The 18780-nt window shown below is 46.5% G+C and overlaps 1 protein-coding gene across 1 annotated transcript in view; it reads left to right on the forward strand.

Annotated features, from left to right (window-relative positions):
- Positions 1-11755: 11755 nt before the first annotated feature.
- The window catches only part of LOC139275562 (immunoglobulin superfamily member 5-like), a 54314-nt gene continuing 47289 nt past the window's right edge, over positions 11756-18780 (forward strand). Inside the window, exons 1-2 of the mRNA XM_070892732.1 lie at positions 11756-11822; positions 17667-17981. Coding sequence (XP_070748833.1) covers positions 11777-11822; positions 17667-17981 — 361 coding nt within the window. The 5' untranslated portion in view covers positions 11756-11776. The remainder of the gene's footprint in view (positions 11823-17666; positions 17982-18780) is intronic.

Raw genomic sequence — 18780 nt, forward strand, 5'->3', positions numbered from 1 at the left:
CACTTCTCCCTTCTTTATGAAGAAATAATCATAACAAAATAATAATCATACATAACTTGCATGGTTATACACAACAAAAGATATGGACTTATTTTGCCATATTCACAAATCAAACTTAACCACTGACATTCTCCTTCGAAGAGGATACCTTTGCTCTTGAACAGAACTTCCCAAACTTGGTGTTGAACTTTGACTCATTCTAGGCTGAGCCTGAGGAGAGTTGTTCCTCCAAGGGCAACCCTTGATCTACATTTGGACTCTCTACAACTTCAGATTGTTTGTCTGCCTGACTTGGACTCAGACTTAAATTCCAACTTTCTCTTCGACTTGTTTCTAATACATCTGATGTAGGATTTGTGACTTGTAACAAGACTATCTGACTCATCAGAAATAATTGAATCATTCCAACTTTCAGCTCCTTCCACATCTGTTGGTAAAATATGATCGATGTGAACAAACTTAACCTTTCCATGATCAAACATCTTGACCAAATATGTGCGAGGGCCACATATCTTCATTACTCTTCCTGGTAACCACTTTAACCATTTATGGTGATGGTTTTTCACTCTCACTTTCTGATTCAATTTCACACTTCTCTCTTTTACTCGACCTCTATCATGATTCTCTTTCTGTCTTAATTGTTTCTCTTCTACTGACTCTGCCAGGTTTGGCTTTAACAACGAGAACCTAGTTCATGGCTGTCGTTTGAGAAACAACTCTGCTGGTGTTCTACCAGTAGCTATATGAGGAGTATTATGATAAGTCACTAGAAAATTTGCCAATTGAGGGCACGTTTTATAATTTATATTGTGTGCTCTGCTGCACCATTTGAAGCAGGGTGGTATGATGGAACCTTGGTATGTTTCTCATCATTTCTGCTCATGAACTGTGCAAATTCTTCTGTACAAAATTGTAGCCCATTATCAGACACAATTTCTTCTGGGAAGCCATATGAAGAAAACAATACTTGCAAATTGTCCTAGTGTTTTACTTGCTGTTATTTTCTGCATTGGAAAGACCTCTACCCACTTCAAATGGCTATCAATCACAATGAACAATTATTGTCCTTCTAACTCAGCAAAATCTACATGTAACCTTTGCCACACCCCGAGAGGCCATTTCCATGGCTGTAATGGTACTGATGATGGTTTCTTGCTTACCAATTGACATGTACACTGACTAACAAAGTATTCTATATCTTTATCTAGACCTGGCCATAAGTAACTGCGTGCAAAACTCTTGGTCAAGCACATTCCCAGGTACTGGTCATGAAGATCTCCGAATAATTTGGACCTGAAATTATTTGAAATAACTACTCTTACACCCCAAATGATACAATCTATATCCACTGATAATTCATTCCTACAAATGAAGTATGAATCATACACCTTTGACATAATTGGGTCACGTTTGGTTGCTCTACCAATCTATTCAGTTGTGACTGGTAGTTCATCAATGTATGAAAAATAGAACACTTCTTCCCTATTGCGATGGGGATGGCAAATTGGACATAGCATCAGCATTACCATCTGACTTAGGTACAACAACAATGAGTGTAGCCCAATTAGTTAGATCTACGTTAGTGATAATGTTCTCAGTTTCTAGTCTTTTGAGTTCTTGCTCATCTTTTTCCTCGAGTGCGTATGGTACGGGACATGGCTTGCAGCAAACTGGTCTAGCGTCCTTCTGTACTCTGACACTCACCTTGAAGCCTTGGATCGGACTGCCTGTTTCATATTGGATATTGCTTGATGACATCATCTTTTGATGCAAATCTCGTTTCAACACAAAAAATCTTATTCCAATCCAGCTTCAGTGATCCTCAACCAATTTCTACCTATTAAGGCAGGCTTGTCTCCTGCCATTCCCAAGAGAGGCAAGCTCTAAAACTGATCTTTGTATTTCACCGGATTTGCCCTCCTGATTAGCCTCGCGGCTCTATCTTCGACTTGTCCAGTGGAAAATCACTCAATTTGTCGAGAGATAGCTCACAGATGCAATAGTGTCGCTATCCATGGGTATCCTGGTTCCTGCAACATCTACTTGGATGACGATACTTCGCGAATCATTGTTAGCTATCCTCGTGCTCCTGATGATGTGTATCTCCAGAACCTCTTCATCCTGTTGCTTCTCTTCAATGCTATGTAGTTAGATCTATGCTATGTAGTCTCTGACGGTTTCTATTTATAGCCTTGAAAGTTGGTTTACTCTTCAGTCGTCATACCTTCGCAAGATGTCCAGGGGTATTCAACATTTAGGAAGGATAGACAGAAAGGAAAAGGAGGTGGGGTGGCGTTGCTGGCTAAAGAGGAAATTAATGCAATAGTAAGGAAGGACATCAGCTTAGATGATGTGGAATCGATATGGGTGGAGCTACGGAATACCAAAGGGCAGAAAACGCGAGTGGGAGTTGTGTACAAACCATCAAACAGTAGTGAGGTTGGGGACAGCATCAAACAAGAAATTAGGGATGCGCGCAATAAAGGTACAGCAGTTATCATCGGCGACTTTAATCTACATATTGATTGGGCTAACCAAACTGGTAGCAATGCAGTGGAGGAGGATTTCCTGGAATGTATTAGGGATGGTTTCCTAGACCAATATGTCAAGGAGCCAACTAGAGGGCTGGCCATCCTAGACTGGGTGATGTGTAATGAGAAAAGACTAATTAGCAATCTTGTTGTGCGAGGCCCCTTGGGGAAGAGTGACCATAATATGGTAGAATTCTTTATTAAGATGGAGAGTGACACAGTTAATTCAGAGACTAGGGTCCTGAACTTAAGGAAAGGTAACTTCGATGGTATGAGACATGAATTGGCTAGAATAGACTGATGAGTGATACTTAAAGGGTTGACAGTGGATAGGCAATGGCAAACATTTATAGGTCACATGGATGAACTTCAACAATTGTACATTCCTGTCTGGAGTAAAAATAAAACAGGGAAGGTGGCTCAACCGTGGCTAACAAGGGAAATTAAGGATAGTGTTAAATCCAAGGAAGAGGCATATAAATTGGCCAGAAAAAGCAGCAAACCTGAGGACTGGGAGAAATTTAGAATTCAGCAGAGGAGGACAAAGGGTTTAATTAGGATGGGGGAATAGAGTATGAGAGGAAGCTTGCTGGGAACATAAAAACTGACTGCAAAAGCTGTGAAGAGAAAAAGATTAGTGAAAACAAATGTAGGTCCCTTGCAGTCAGATTCCGGTGAATTTATAATGGGGAACAAAGAAATGGCAGAACAGTTGAACAAATAATTTGGTTGTGTCTTCACGAAGGAAGACACAAATAACCTTCCAGAAATACAAGGGGCCGAGTGTCTAGTGAGAAGGAGGAACTGAAGGAAATTGTGTTAGGGAAATTGATGGGATTGAAGGCCTATAAATCCCCAGGGCCTGATAGTATGCATCCCAGAGTACTTAAGGAAATAGCCCTAGAAATAGTGGATGCATTGGTGATCATTTTCCAACAGTCTATCGACTCTGGATCGGTTTTTATGGCCTGGAGGGTAGCTAATGTAACACCACTTTTTAAGAAAGGAGGGAGACAGAAAATCGGTAATTATAGACTGGTTAGCCTGACATCAGTAGTGGGGAAAATGTTGGAATCAACTATGAAAGATGAAATAGCAGCACATCTAGAAAGCAGTGACGGGATCGGTCCAAGTAAGCATGGATTTATGAAAGGGAAATCATGCTTGACAAATCTTCTTGAATTTTTGAGGATGTAACTAGTAGAGTGGACAAGGGAGAACCAGTGATGTGATGTATTTGGACTTTCAAAAGGCTTTTGACAAGGTCCCACACAAGAGATTGGTGTGCAAAATTAAAGCACATGGTATTGGGGGTAATGTACTGACATGGATAGAGAACTGGTTGGCAGCCAGGAAGCAGAGAGTCGGGATAAACGGGTCCTTTTCAGAATGGCAGGCAGTGACTAGTGGGGTGCTGCAGGGCTCAGTGCTGGGACCCCAGCTATTTACAATATACATTAATGATTTGGATGAGGGAATTGAGTGTAATATCTCCAAGTTTGCAGATGACACTAAGCTGGGTGGCGGTGTAAGCTGTGAGGAGGATGCAGGGTGACTTGGACAGATTAGGTGAGTGGGCAAACGAGTGGCAGATGCAGTATAATGTGGATAAATGTGAGGTTATCCACTTTGGTGGCAAAAACACGAAGGCAGAATATTATCTGAATGGCGGCAGATTAGGAAAAAGGGAGGTGCAACGAGACCTGGGTGTCATGGTTCATCAGTCATTGAAAGTTGGCATGCAGGTACAGCAGGTGGTAAAGAAGGCAAATGGTATCTTGGCCTTCATCGCTAGGGGATTTGAGTATAGGAGCAGGTAGGTCTTACTGCAGTTGTACAGGGCCTTAGTGAGGCCTCACGTGGAATATTGTGTTCAGTTTTGGTCTCCTAATCTGAGGAAGGACGTTCTTGCTATTGAGGGAATGTAGCGAAGGTTCACCAGACTGATTCCCGGGATGGCAGGACTGACATATGAGGAGAGACGGGATCGACTGGGCCTGTATTCATTGGAGTTTAGAAGGATGAGAGGGGATCTCATAGAAACATATAAAATTCTGATGGGACTGGACAGGTTAGATACAGGAAGAATGTTCCCGATGTTGGGGAAGTCCAGAACCAGGGGTCACAGTCTAAGGATAAGTGGTAAGCCATTTAGGCCTAAGATGAGAAGAAACTTCTTCACTCAGAGTTGTTAACCTGTGGAATTCTCTACTGCACAGAGTTGTTGATGCTAGTTCATTGGATATATTCAAGAGGGAGTTAGATATGGCTCTTATGGCTAAAGGAATCGAGGGGTATGGAGAGAAAGCAGGAAAGGGGTACTGAGGTGAATGATCAGCCATGATCTTATTGAATCGTGGTGCAGGCTCGAAGGGCAGAATGGCCTACTCCTGCACCTATTTTCTATGTTTCTATGTTTCTGTTTCTTGCAGAAGAAACACCCTGCCTTCACATATGGACATCTTTGAGCGAGGTATTTTCCCAGACACTGATAGCACGACTTCAATGTGCTGTTACCTTGGCCAGTTGCTGAGGTGTTAGGGCCCAACTGCCTTCTACTTCTAACCTACAGGCAATTCACCTCGGTTGCCTGATGACTGGAAATGGCGCGAATTTCTTGCGAGTATTGGTCTGCCATATCTATCGACATAGCTGTCTGACAAGCTAAATCAAAAGTCAAGTTGATTGCTTCATTTTGCATCCCACACACAAAGCGGTCACGCAATGCTCGGTCCTGAAAGTTTCCGAAATGACAGGGAATGGATAACCTTTTTAATGCTACAATATTCTCACTGATACTCTTGTCAATTAATTGATCTCGTACACCAAAATGATAACTTTCAGCAATTTCCAGGTGCTCAGGACTTTAGTGCTGGAATCTCCATCAGTTGAGTGTTATTCGGCTTGATGGGAACAAGCACATTTTTCAGGGTTTCATACACCTTGGGGCATTCATCAGTCAAGAAAATAGCCCGTTTTCTTTCCAACGCCACACATTACAGTTTTCATCATCGGGGTCTTTGATGATATTATTTGCAGTGAAAAACATTTTTAGCCACTCCACATATGCTCCGAAAGTCTCTCAGTTATTGTTGTAGGAATTAGGCACCTGCTGAATATATAAAACACTAGGCATTAGGCACCTGCTGAATATATCTAAACTCATATAAGTTTAAAGTGGCCACATATAAAATGGCTGCCCAAGCATGATGGGAACCCCGTTAGTCAAGTAATGAACTGGGACTGACCGAGCAATGACTGAGCAATGACCCTGTGAGGCCCACTACCAGGAATGCCTTGGATACAAGATAAGCATAATGAACCAGTGATTTCACACAGCCGAAGCCCGAGGAAGAGAAAGATAAGGAGAGAACCTGTCTCACATAACAAGATCATTAATCAGCCCGAGCTGACAAAAACCGAACACCAATCAGCCCGAGCTGACAAAAACCGAACATTCAGTTCCTGAGGTATCAGGGGAATTCTATTGGGTTAAAGAAACCTATATGTAATCTATAATCGTGATGATTGGATTGTGTCCAGCCGAAGTGGGCTGAGTAACTGTAGTAAACTGTTGTGAAACATATAAAAATCCATGAAACCCTTTGTTCTGCGGAGAGAAGCCTGGATCCAGTCCTGAGACTTCCTCCCCGCTGGCGTTAATAAAGGCCGCATTGGCGTTGGAACTGACTGAGTGTTGAGTGATTCTTCTGATAAAACATTAACACTAACAGTCATGATGGAAATCGCCCAAGCGCCCTATTATTCCTAAAGACGCGGCCATCTGGACTCTTCAGTTCAGCCAAATGTGCTTGTAATTTACCTTTGATTCTTAGCTGTTATTCAAAACAAAGAACCTCTCAAAGCATCTCTGTCAGTTGGCTGAATCATCCAGCAACAAAAATTTCAGCTAGGCAATCCGATTATCACATCCTTGTCGCCAATGTGATATTTTCTTTACGACATCACAAACACGCAGACTATGAGTTAGCTCTCCAGGAACTTGTCATCATGTGACTTGTCACATGACCCTTTTATTGTATTTACAGCAGCAGTTGCATTACCACAGTAGTCCAGTAGGTGGAGCAGTAGTTCACTAGGTGGAGCTCTATGTTACAAACACATTGCTGTTTATGGAAGCTTGCTGTGCGCAAATTGGCCACCGTGGTTCCTATATTACAACAGTGACTACACTTTGAAAAATATACTTTGGGACGTCCGGTGGTCACGAGAGGCGCCATATAAATGCAAGTCTTTCTTTTTTTGACATTCACACCCACTGTGCTGAGGCGAGGCATGTCGTGAAGTAATGAAGCACTCCTGAAACTAAGATATGCAGAGTTCCATAACTGAGTACACCAGGACCGGTCAGTAAAATGTGACCTTCTCTGCAGGTGTTGTGAGCCATTTCATGGACTTATTACTGTTCAATGCCACAGCAAGATTAACAGACCTCCTAATGTTTGCACTGGCGAAGTGGCCCATTGGCTGCTTGAGAAGCCTGTAAAGACCATCATTGCGGGCGATTCGTAAAGATTTCATAATCTGCAGCACAACTGCAGCCCTGGGAATCACACATTTCAAAAGTATATGTTCCCCGCATTTCAACGGTGGTTTGTTAATCGTCAGACCAAAAGAAAAGCAAGGCGCTTTGCCTATTTTTCAAAACAATATGAATTTCTGCACGTTATCGAACTATAGGAAGGGACTGTAAGTGATGCAATCGGTACCAGGCAAACGCCTGCTGTGTACTTAGTAAGTAGCTGGTTAAATATTAAACCTTGATTTGGTTTCTGCAGACTTTAGCCTCTCATTTAGTTACAAAAGTAATCCTCATTTGATATGAGGCGGTAACAAGATTCATTTCTTTTCCCTGCATGTCATTGGAGAAGCCTACTAATTTGCTTGTTTCTCGAAGATCTTCCTCGGCAACCAGATTCATTTTTTATTTAGGCACAATATTTTTGTTTGTTTCTTTGTAAATCGACTTTGTTTATTCAGCGGGCTTTTCACACATTTATCGGGAAGGCGGATCCTGTTTTTACTGCGAATGATTTCTATAAAATGCTTTCGTCCGAGGCTTTCAGTTGACCGCTGTTCGCCGCGCTATTAAGAGAAGACTGGAAAGTTCGTTCGTGGTTGACTGAAATACCTCAAAGACGCTTAAGAAAATGAAAAGTTTCACTTCTTCCTCAGCAAGGCTGACCAACAGGTACGAGGTACACTTAATCTTTAAACAGTTGGCGCTCGTTTGGAAGGCAGTCAACCCTTAAAAAAAAGATGCAACGTTGCCACTCAAAATAAGATGAGGGGAAATTGGCATCGGTTTAAGATTAAAATGATATGACAAGAATAATCTATGAGAGTCCAGGATGGGTTATCATTAATGGAAACTGGTGGCAGAAGGGTTTGTTTGCATCAAAGTGACAGATTCTCCATTTTTGACAAACATGCCACAGCAAGCACTTTCTAAGTGAAGGATGTGTATTACAGAGAAAGAGATTTGGGTTTGGCTTCTCTCTGGTCTGGGAGAACTTTAGGACAGATTCTTCCTTGGGATGTGCGTTGGCTTCCGGGTGTAACTGCAACAGGCAAGAGACGATAATTGTGCTGGCAACCATTCTGCCAATGCCCCGCCCACCCTCAGCCACTCCCGGGACTTTCCACTGGAAGTGACTCTAGCTGTGCAATACATCTACCCCCAATATGGACACGCAGATAAGAGGACTGCGTCAGGCACAAAAAGGACCGAGCCTTGCCGCTGCCTCCTTCCCCCACTGTGACCACTGTCTCCGGTTGAATGTTCGCAAGCTAGGCATCCTGTTGTGTACGTGTGAATAACTGACAAACTGAGCCAGGAGAAAAGTAGCTTAACTTAACTGTGCTTCTATACAACCCAAAATGGAGTCTCAAACCGGCATGAACCAGAATGAGAATAGCTCCCGTCGTGTCCCAATGCCTGTCCAGTGAGCTGTAACAGATAAATAGAGTATGAACACAACACACCCCAAGCTGAGCTTCCGACTTCTCCATCATTAAGTCGCCTTCTTCCACCTTTTTAGCATCATCTACCTCTGCCCGCCTGCTGCTGAAACCCTCGTTCATGCCTTTGTTATCCAGACTTAAGTACTCCAGTGGTCTCCTGGCCGGCCTCCCATCCCTCAGCCCATACAAAACTCTGCCTGCCCACGTCCTATCCTGCACCAAGCCCTGCTCACCCCATCAAACCTGTCCATGCTGATCTACATTGGCTCTGGTTCCCTGATGCTTCCAAGTGAAAATTCTCCTCCTTGCGTTTAAATCCCTCCATGGGCTTGCCCCTCTCCCATTTCTGTGACCTAAAAACCCCCTCTGTACACTCCATTCTTTTGACTTCCGCCTCTTGTGGACCCCCCTCTCTTCGCTCCTGCATTGGTGATCCGGCCATCAGCATCCTCGGTCTGATTCTCTGGAATGCAGCCTCCACCTCTCCGCCTCTCTCTCCCCTCCTTTAAGGCCCTCCTTAAAACCCACCTCTTTGACAAAGCTTTTGGTCACCCTTCCTAACCTTTCTCTCTTTGGCTCAGCATCTATTTAACTTATGCCTCTACAAAGCTCCTTGGGGCGTTTTCCTTCCACTAAGGGCGCTATATAAATGCAAGTTGCTGTTGACGCTTTTCCTCGTCCTTTGTGGAACAGCACTGCTGGTCGCCAGGGATGCTGCGCACTTTTGATGTACAGTGTTGATGTCATGGGAAGGGGGCAGCTTTAAATTTTCGAGCCGCCGGTGGTGCTTTGCAGGCTAGCCCCATGGCCTACAGCAGTCATTCCCCTCCCTCCCTGGAACAGTGGTGCACAGAAAACTAGGCGTTGTCGCTGATGTCATCTGCTGTAGCCTGTTGTATAAAAGTGAAGGGCCACGGTGACCTTGACAGCCGCAGACTGTGCTGCCCATGCCCTGGTTTGTGGCCCTGGCTGTGGCTGCAGCAGGTGAACTGGCTCTTTGCTGAAGGAGAGGCGCCACAAACATTGTTCCTCGGTGAAGTTGCGGTATGAGAAGTGCTCCCTGAAGACCCGCCGTAGGTATGGCCTCCTGCACCTCTCCTGCCCTCTCCTATCTCCTACCTGCAGAGGATACAGAGGAGATTTCCGAGGATGTTGCCGGGAGTGGAGAATCTTGGCTATGAGGACAGATTGGATAGGCTGGGGTTGTTTTCCTTGGGACAGACGAGGCTGAGGGGAGGTGTATAAAATTATGAGGGGCCTAGATATAGTGGATAAAAAGGGCCTATTTCCCTTAGGAGGGGGTCAACAACCAGGGGGCATAAAATTAAAGTAATTGGTCGAAGGTTTCGAGAAGATTTGAGGGGAAATTTCTTCACAGAGGGTGGTGGGGGTCTGGAACTCACTCCCTGAAAGGGTGACAGAGGCAGAAACCCTCACCACATTTAAAAAATACTTGGATGTGCACCTGAAGTGCTGTAACCTGCAGGGTTACGGACCTAGAGCTGGAACGTGGGATTAGGCTGGATAGCCTCTTGTTGGCCACGTGGACACGATGGGCCGAAATGGCCTCCTTCCGTGCTGTAAACTTCTATGATTCTATCTCCTTTGTTTTCCAACCCCAAAGCAGACCACACAGGGCTGTAAGAAAACTGTGTTCAAGGCAGACAAAAGCAGTCCAACACTGGCAAAAATTAGTCACCCAACGTCACAATTCAGGTGCAGAATGCAGAAAATAGACACAAAACAAACACCCACAAGTTAACCATCAGCCTATAAGGACAACTAATCTGTATGGAGTGGATGAGCCCTCTAGCTAACGCTGCTGTAGGGTTCTTGCTGCCATGTTAGTGTTATGATAAAGAACAGTATAAAGAGCTGGAGCATGCCACTGCAGCTTCCAGTGTGAGCCGCTCCAAGTGCGGACGGCTTCGAGGTGGGTGACTGGGTGATGTCATCAGGACCCAGGTTGCCGGTTGGAGCGCAGGCAGGAGCATCGGCAGGGCCCTGGTAAAGCAGAGGAGCGGGAAGGTCGTGGCGGACTTGCAACGAGTGATCGGGGCGGAGGAGTGATGAGGGATCATGGCTGAGATTTTGTGGGTGATCGTGACGGAGGTTCGGCAAATATTTGGTGCGGAGGTGCGGTGGGAAATCGTGGCGGAGGTGTGGCGAGTGTTTTTGTGACGGAGGAGCGGTGAGGGATTGTGACGGAGGTTCGGCGAATGTTTGGTGGCAGGAGATCGTGGCAGAGGTACGGCGAATGTTTGGTGTGGAGGTGTGGCAGGAGATCGTGGTGGAGGTGCGCCGAGTGTTTGTGGCGGAGGAGCAGCGAGAGATCATGGCGGAGGTGCGGCGTATGAGGGTTCGGGGCCCAGAAGAGTCGAGGGCCCAGGGGCAGCACGGACCTGCCCACACTGCAATATGTGTGCGCCCTAGGTCCATGCAGAAGAGCAGGTCTCCAGTCATCCCGGTTAACCCTTGCCACTGGACCAAGACCTAGCTCTGTCAAGCCCGTTTGGTGGCTGATGTGAAACGGCCACCACATGTTAAAAAAAGCCACGCACAGGCATCTTCCACCCCCTCAACTGAAGTTCAGGACGAGAACATCGGGTCCTTCAATGAAACATCTATGAACTCATGTGGAAGTAAGTCATCCTCGTTCGAGGGACCACCTACGATGATTTGCTGAGCGAATTTATCACATGGTGACTCAGGCACTGGGGGCAGAACCAATTTCACTAAAGGGTCCTTAAATAAGCATAGAACCCTTATTAAATACTCTAATGAGCATTTTTAAGACCTCCAGCATGTGCACTAGACACCCACGGAGGAGCCAGATCCAATATGGTGACGAGGTACCTCCGGCACGGAATGACCATCTGCATACTGCCCGCCTTATTGGACCCCTGTGGGTGCAGCACGATCAATGTTGTAGCACTTTGTTTCTTCCTTTACTCTATCCAATTTCTACTGCAGAGAGACTTGCTCGGATACCGGTGCACGCTGGTCAATACTTGTCTGCCACTCTGTTTGAGGAATGCGATTCATTAGCATTTGGTCATGCATGAACAGAACAAAGTCCTTCTCTTGCACGTCTTCAGATACAGATGTGAACCAACAGGGAGTTGTTGGGCCTTTCAGCATTTGACAATCAGAAGCATTAAAATTGAACATTAATTCGTGCAAGTCAGTCTATTTTTTAAAAATAATCTACATTTGTCTCATTTCAGCCGCAACCTTTGAGATGTGACTTCTTGCACATCATGGGGACTGTCAGAATAATTCTTACGTTATTCAGCATATCTTTGGGTGAGTAAACTGTGCAATAGTCAGCACTTTACAATAAGACGAAAAAAGGACAAGAAAGATTTGCATTTATATAGCGCCTTTCACGACCACCGGACGTCCCAAAGCACTTTACAGCCAATTAAGTACTTTTTGGAGTTTAGTCACTATTGTAATGTGGGAACCACGGAAGCCAATTTGTGCACAGCTCTTTGGCTTTCTTTTTCCGGCAGACCGGAAGTTGGTCATAATGGGGGCGGATATGCGGCGGTGAGCTCACTGGCGGGCCGGAAGTATGGTGGGGGGGAGTGGCCGCCGCTATCAGTCATCAGCGTAGCGTAGCGCTGATGACATCATCATGGAGCCGCGTCACCACGGCTCTCCCCTTCACTTAAAGGGAAGAGCCTGCGCGATTTTTAAAGTTCGGTCCACTGGGCCACAATGGGAGGGCGGTTTCAGAGGGTGCCAGGCTGCCTGTTGGCGGCTCGGCTGAACCCGGGGACATAATTGTCGGCCCGACATGGCAGTCGGCCGACAAAAAAAGAACATGGTGGCAGTGGCAGTGCGTCCTCCCCTTTAATGGGAGCTGCACTGCCATTTTAGAAGGCCACAGACTCACTGCACCGCCTGAGAAAAGCAGCTTTTGGCATCGCCCGATGGGAGAAAGATTTACTTGGCGGAATTTCGCCGTCGGTGGGGGGAAACATTGGCGGTGCGCGCTCTGATGACGCACAGATCGGCAGCAGCAGAACAGTAGGGTGGGGGAACGGGTCACCGCCGGGATACCGCAGGAGCCGATTTTAAAAAATGGTGGCCATTACACGAAAAATCGGTGGCCATTGCACTCCGCAGGGTGGACACCGCTTTCCACTGGTAACGGGCCTTAAGCAAAGGGCCAATTTTGGCCCCCCTTACTCTAACCCCCTTGCAATAAAGGCCAACATGCCATTTGCCTTCCAAATTGCTTGTTGTGCCTGCATGCGTACTTTCTGTTTTTTCTATAGGAGGACACCTAAATCTCTCTGGACACCAACGTTTAATAGGTCCTCACCATTTAATAAATATTTTGTTTTCCTATTCTTTATACCAAATTGAATAACCTCACATTTCCCGACATTATACTCCATCTGCCACCTTATTACTCACTCACTTAACTTAAAAGAAAGACTTGCATTTATATGGCGCCATTCACAACCTCAGGATGTCCCAAAGCGCTTTACAGACAATGATTGTGCTGTTGAAGTGTTGTTACTGTTGTAATGTAAGAAACATGGCAGTCAAATTGTGCACAGCAAGCTCCCACAAATTATATCATCATAGGCAGTCCCTCGAAATCGAAGAAGACTTGCTTCCACTCTAAAAGTAAGTTCTCAGATGACTGAACAGTCCAGTACGGTAATTACAGTCTCTGTCACAGGTGGGACAGACAGTCGTTGAAGGAAAGGGTGGGTGGGGAGACTGGTTTGCCACACGCCCCTTCTGCCTTCTGCGCTTGGTTTCTACATGCTCTCGGCGACGAGACTCGAGGTGCTCAGCGCCCTCCCGGATGCTCTTCCTCCACAGGGTAGTCTTTGGTCAGGGACTCCCAGGTGTCGGTGGGGATGTTGCACTTTATAAAGGAGGCTTTGAGGGTGTCCTTGAAACATTTCCTCTGCTCACCTGGGGCTCGCTTGCCGTGTAGGAGTTCCGAGTAGAACGCTTGCTTTGGGAGTCTTGTGTCGGGCATGCGGACAATGTGACCTGCCCAATGGAGCTGGTCGAGTGTAGTCAGTGCTTCGATGCTGGGGATATTGGCCTGATCGAGAACACTGACGGTAATGTGTCTGTCCTCCCAGGGAATTTGCAGGATCTTGTAGAGACATCGCTGGTGGTATTTCTCCAGCGATTTGAGGTGTCTACTGTATATGGCCCACGTCTCTGAGCCATACAGGAGGGCGGTTATCACTACAGCCCCATAGACCACAAACTTGGTGCTAGATTTGAGGGCCTGATCTTCGAACACTCTCTTCCTCAGGCCCACAAATAGCAATGTGATAATGAGGAGGTAATATGTTTTAGTGATGTTGGTTGAGGGATAAATATTGGCTGTGACACTGGGGAGAATTCCCCTGCTCTTCTTTGAATAGTGACATGGAATCTTTTACATTCACCTGAGAGGGGTCTCGGTTTAATGTGTCATCTGATAGCTGGCACCTCTGGCAGTGCAGCACTCCCTCGTTACCACTTTAAAGTGCCAGTTTAGGGCACTGAATCAAAATGTAATATTATGAAAAGCTTCTGAAATTGTATGTTTAAATGACATGAGCATTTGAATAAATTTGGCTGCTGATTTAGGAGTATATGTGCACAAATCATTGAAGGTGGCAGGGTAGGTTGAGCAAAGGGTTAAACAAGCATATGGGATCCTGGGCTTCATAATTAGAGGTCGAGTGCAAAAGCAAGGAAGTTATGATGAACCTGTATAAAACACTGGTTCGGCCTCAACTGGGCACCACAGTTTAGGAAGGACGTAAAGGCCTTAGCGAGGGTGCAGAAAAGATTTACCAGGATGATTCCAGGGGTGAGGGACTTCAGTTATGTGGATAGACTGGAGAAGCTGGGGTTGTTCTCCTTAGAGCAGAGAAGGTTGAGAGGATTTGAGAGAGGTGTTCAAAACCATGAGGGGTCTGGACAGAGTAGATGGAGAGAAACTGTTCCCATTGGCGGAAGGGTCAAGAACCAGAGGACACAGATTTAAGGTGACAGGCAAAAGAACCAAAGGCAACCCGAGGAGAAACTTCTTAACGCAGCGAGTGGTTATGATCTGGAATACACTGCCTGAGAGGGTGGTGGAGGCAGACTCAATCATGGCTTTTGAAAGGGAGTTGGATAAGTATCTGAAGGAAAAATAATTGCAGGGTTACGGGGAGAGGATGGGGGAGTGGGACTAGCTGAAGTTCTCTTGCAGAGAGCCAGTGTGGGCTCGACGGGCTGAATGGTCTCCTTCTGTGCTGTAACCATTCCATGATTTGTAAAATTTCAATCCTCTGAAATTTCGGGTCAATGGGTTACATGAGAAGAACTTTCTTGAACGGATATGGATTTACACACGCACACAAGCAGGAGATGCATGCCTCTCCTAGCCTTCCAGAAACTGGATACATTTCAGTACCCATTGCTTCAGATGTATACATGTGCTATTGCATTGTCAACAATCAGACGCACACCACCCAAGCAGACCGTCAGCTATCCAGACACATACCTATCAGTAAAGAAAGCTATCCCGCTACTATTGTAGTCAATTCCAGCCACCAACATTGGGTCCATACCCATCCAAAGGCCCTGGCAGGCATTGGGGGCATGCCCACCATTGGACTACCAGGAATCCAACAATCTTTTTGGGTTCTCTATCATAATGATACTCTGGGTGTGGAGAGAGCAATACTGTCTCTCTATGTATGTGCATTGACATTATTTTTTTTTAAACCAGAGTTGACAGACCTGAGCCAATCTGGACAAAGCCATATTCTGATTTTTTTTCTCTAAATATCCAAGCCATCACAATTGGGACTAGTATTTAAGATTTGGTGATCTTCAGACTCACTACAGCATCTCTCCTTCCCAGCTATATCCTCACTTGCTACTAAGCCCTTGCGCTGAGCACCTCGAGTCTCAGGTGGGACAGACAGCGGTTGAAGGAAAGGGTGGGTGGGGAGTCTGCTTCACCGCACGCTCCTTCCGCTGCTTGCGCTTGTTTTCTGCATGCTCTCGACGACGGGACTCGAGGTGCTTAGCGCAAGAGCTTAGTAGCAAGTGAGGATACGGCTGTGAAGGAGAGATGCTGCAGTGAGTTTGAAGATCACCAAATCTTAAATACTAGTCCCAATTGTGATGGCTTGGATATTTAGAAAAACAAAATCAGAATATGGCTTTGTCCAGATTGGCTCAGGTCTGTCTACTCTGGTTTAAAAAAAATTAATGTCAACACACATACATAGAGAGACAGTATAGCTCTCTCCACACCCAGAGTATCATTATGATAGAGAGCCCAAAAAGATTGTTGGATTCCTGGTAGTCCATTAAACTGAGACTGTAATTCCCGTATTGGACTGTTCAGTCACCTAAGAACTGATTTGCAGAGTGGAAGCAAGTCTTCCTCGATTTCGAGGGGTTGCCTCAGATGATGATGACTTCCCAGGAGACAATGCTGTGACAATGTTGGGCAAAGTGGCGGCCAATAATACATCAATCTTTCAAACAAATCAACCAGTGTGAAAACATAATCCTAGCGTTGAATCGTCACTTCTCTGCCGCTCAACACACTGGAATGTTTCAGTTTTATTGTTGTTTTTCTTCACTTAGCTTTTCATTAAAGTCTAAGAGGGAGAAATTCCCCAGCGCCCCGATAGATGGTGGTAACCGGCTCGGGACGGGGCAGAGGTCCCACCCCAGCCGCAAAATTGTGGTTCCCGCCCCTCCGATCAAGTGGAGGGCAATCTCATGCGTTCCGCTTCCTCTTGCGGTGAGTCCTGGGCGATGGTCCACGTAGCGGTGACGCGTTTCAACGGCCCTCCCTTTTGCTTAAAGGGGAGGGCCGCTGCTCAGTCTGCATGGCCTCTAATGGCCTCCACTGCCAGGGCAGCGAGGTACTGAGGCCGCAGCCCGGCACCCAAAATGGAGTGCCAGGCTGCACGATGGCGGCTCGGACCACGCAAGGGGTGAAGAAGTCGGGCCGACCCGAGAGTTGACAAAACTACCAAGGTGATAGCGCGCAGCTCGCGACCTTCCCTTGAATTCCGCCCCGCGAGCGGATGTAGGCCCGGTTCGCGGTGCGGAAGGGGCTCGGTGTGCGCGCTAAGGGGCCTCCACTCACGGTGATGATATAATTGGCGGTTGCCGATTGCCTTGGCAGCACCTCCGCTAACTCCCGTGCAATATTGTGGCATCCAGTAGCGCCCCCCCATCCCCACCAGGCGAAAAGTGTTTCGCGTCTCGTTAGCCCCTCTCACCGGAGGCACTAAAGGGTATCGCTAAAAGGGCCAACATAAGAACACAAGAAATAGGAGCGGGAGTAGGCCATTTGGCCCCTCAAGCCAGTCAGTAAGATCATGGCTGATCTGATCTCAAGTTCGACTCTTAAGCTAATTTTTTCAAACAGAATGGGATAAATTTCCCTCATTTCCCTAGAGCCATTGGCCTAGACATTGTTCTGCACAGCAGCAGTTTACAGGCACGGTTCAGACTACTAAGGCCCCAGAATGGCAGGAAGGAAGCGCGCGCCATATTTCCAGCCGGATGTTCGCCATCCACCATTTTGGGTAAGGACAGGCGAGGCGAGGCGCACGCCGACCCGATTCGTGACCTGGGGCCTAACAACACGTAACCGAGTGCCGCCCTTAGCAGCTGTCCAACCCTGAAGTGCTCTTCACCGGTGGGTTCTTAACGCCTCGTCCGGCAACACTGAAATGGGGCCCGAGGCTCAGGAGAACTTGGGGCCTCACCATTCAGAGTGGGGGGGGGCGGGGGGTGGGGGCGCCAACTAGTCCCCCGCTCCCGTGCACCATAAAAATGGCCCAGTTTCTCGCCCTTTGTGTGTGTATGTACAAGCCTTTTTTTAAAAGAAAAGAATCACGCTTGGCCCATACCTAGCTGTATGACACAGGAGGCACACATTGGAGGCCTGCTTAGACTCATATCCCATTTGAAGTCGTTATCATACTGAATCCAGAGGCAGAGTCCTCCCTTGAGGCAAATTTATGAGTACAGCACTACTGTGTAGCGCTTGAAAGCCAAGAGGCTTTTCGTTGCCAATTTTCTCCTTTCTTCAAGGTACGATCTGTTGCTCTGCTCATTGTTGCTTTTATCTAACATGAACTATTTCCCTTTTAGGTATGTGTTTATCTGCTACGATCATAGAAGGTCCAAAAACCGCCTTTGTTTTGCTTAACACTGACGCTGCATTCAACTGCACAGTGTCTCGGCCATGGTCTATTATTATCTGGATAATGGAAAAGACACCGGTTCTTACTATAGTGCCGGCTGGACCAATTGTTACAGACTCTCAGTTTGGACAACGCAATTATACAATTAGGAACATGTTCACTTCAGAACTTGTCATCTCAGCAGTGACCTTGAAGAACAACGTGACTGTGACTTGCAGTCTCCAGACTGAAGGACTGCAACAGGCAGATTTGTTTGTGCAAGGTCAGTTCAATTCTCCAAATAAACATGAGGGACTAGAGTTATGTGCGGAGATTAGAGAAGCTGGGATTGTTCTACTGATCTACCGGGGGGTGGGGGCGCAGAGAGGACACAGATTTAAGATAATTCGCAAAACTGTCACGGAGGAGATGAGGAGAATTTTTTTCAAGCAGCGAGTTATTGTGATCTGGATTGCACTCCCTAAAGGGCGGTGGAAGCAGATTCAGTAGTTACTTTCAAAGGGGAATTGGACTTGGAAAAGGAAACATTTTCAGGACTATGGGGAAAGAGTAGGGGAGTGGGATTAAGTTATTTTAAAGAAGAGGCACAGACATGATGGGTCTCCTTCTGTCCTGTATGATCTAATGAAAAACAGAGAATGCTGGAACACTCAGCGGGCCAGGCAGCATCTGTGGAGAGAGAAACAGAGTTAACATTTCAGGTCGATGACCCTTCGTCAGCACTGGAATATGTTCACTGTGATCATTTCCATGGTGTAAACGCACATGCGTTTGGTATTGTGCATACACACTCGATCCAGTCACACACACACACACTCGATCCAGTCACACGTACACACTCGATCCAGTCACGCACATACACACTCGATCCAGTCACACACATACACACTCGATCCAGTCACACACATACACACTCGATCCAGTCACGCACACACACTCGATCCAGTCACACGTACACACTCGATCCAGTCACACACATACACACTCGATCCAGTCACGCACACACACTCGATCCAGTCACACGTACACACTCGATCCAGTCACACACGTACACACTCGAT

This window comes from Pristiophorus japonicus, chromosome 11 (assembly GCF_044704955.1).
Source record: "Pristiophorus japonicus isolate sPriJap1 chromosome 11, sPriJap1.hap1, whole genome shotgun sequence".
NCBI lineage: Eukaryota > Metazoa > Chordata > Chondrichthyes > Pristiophoridae > Pristiophorus > Pristiophorus japonicus.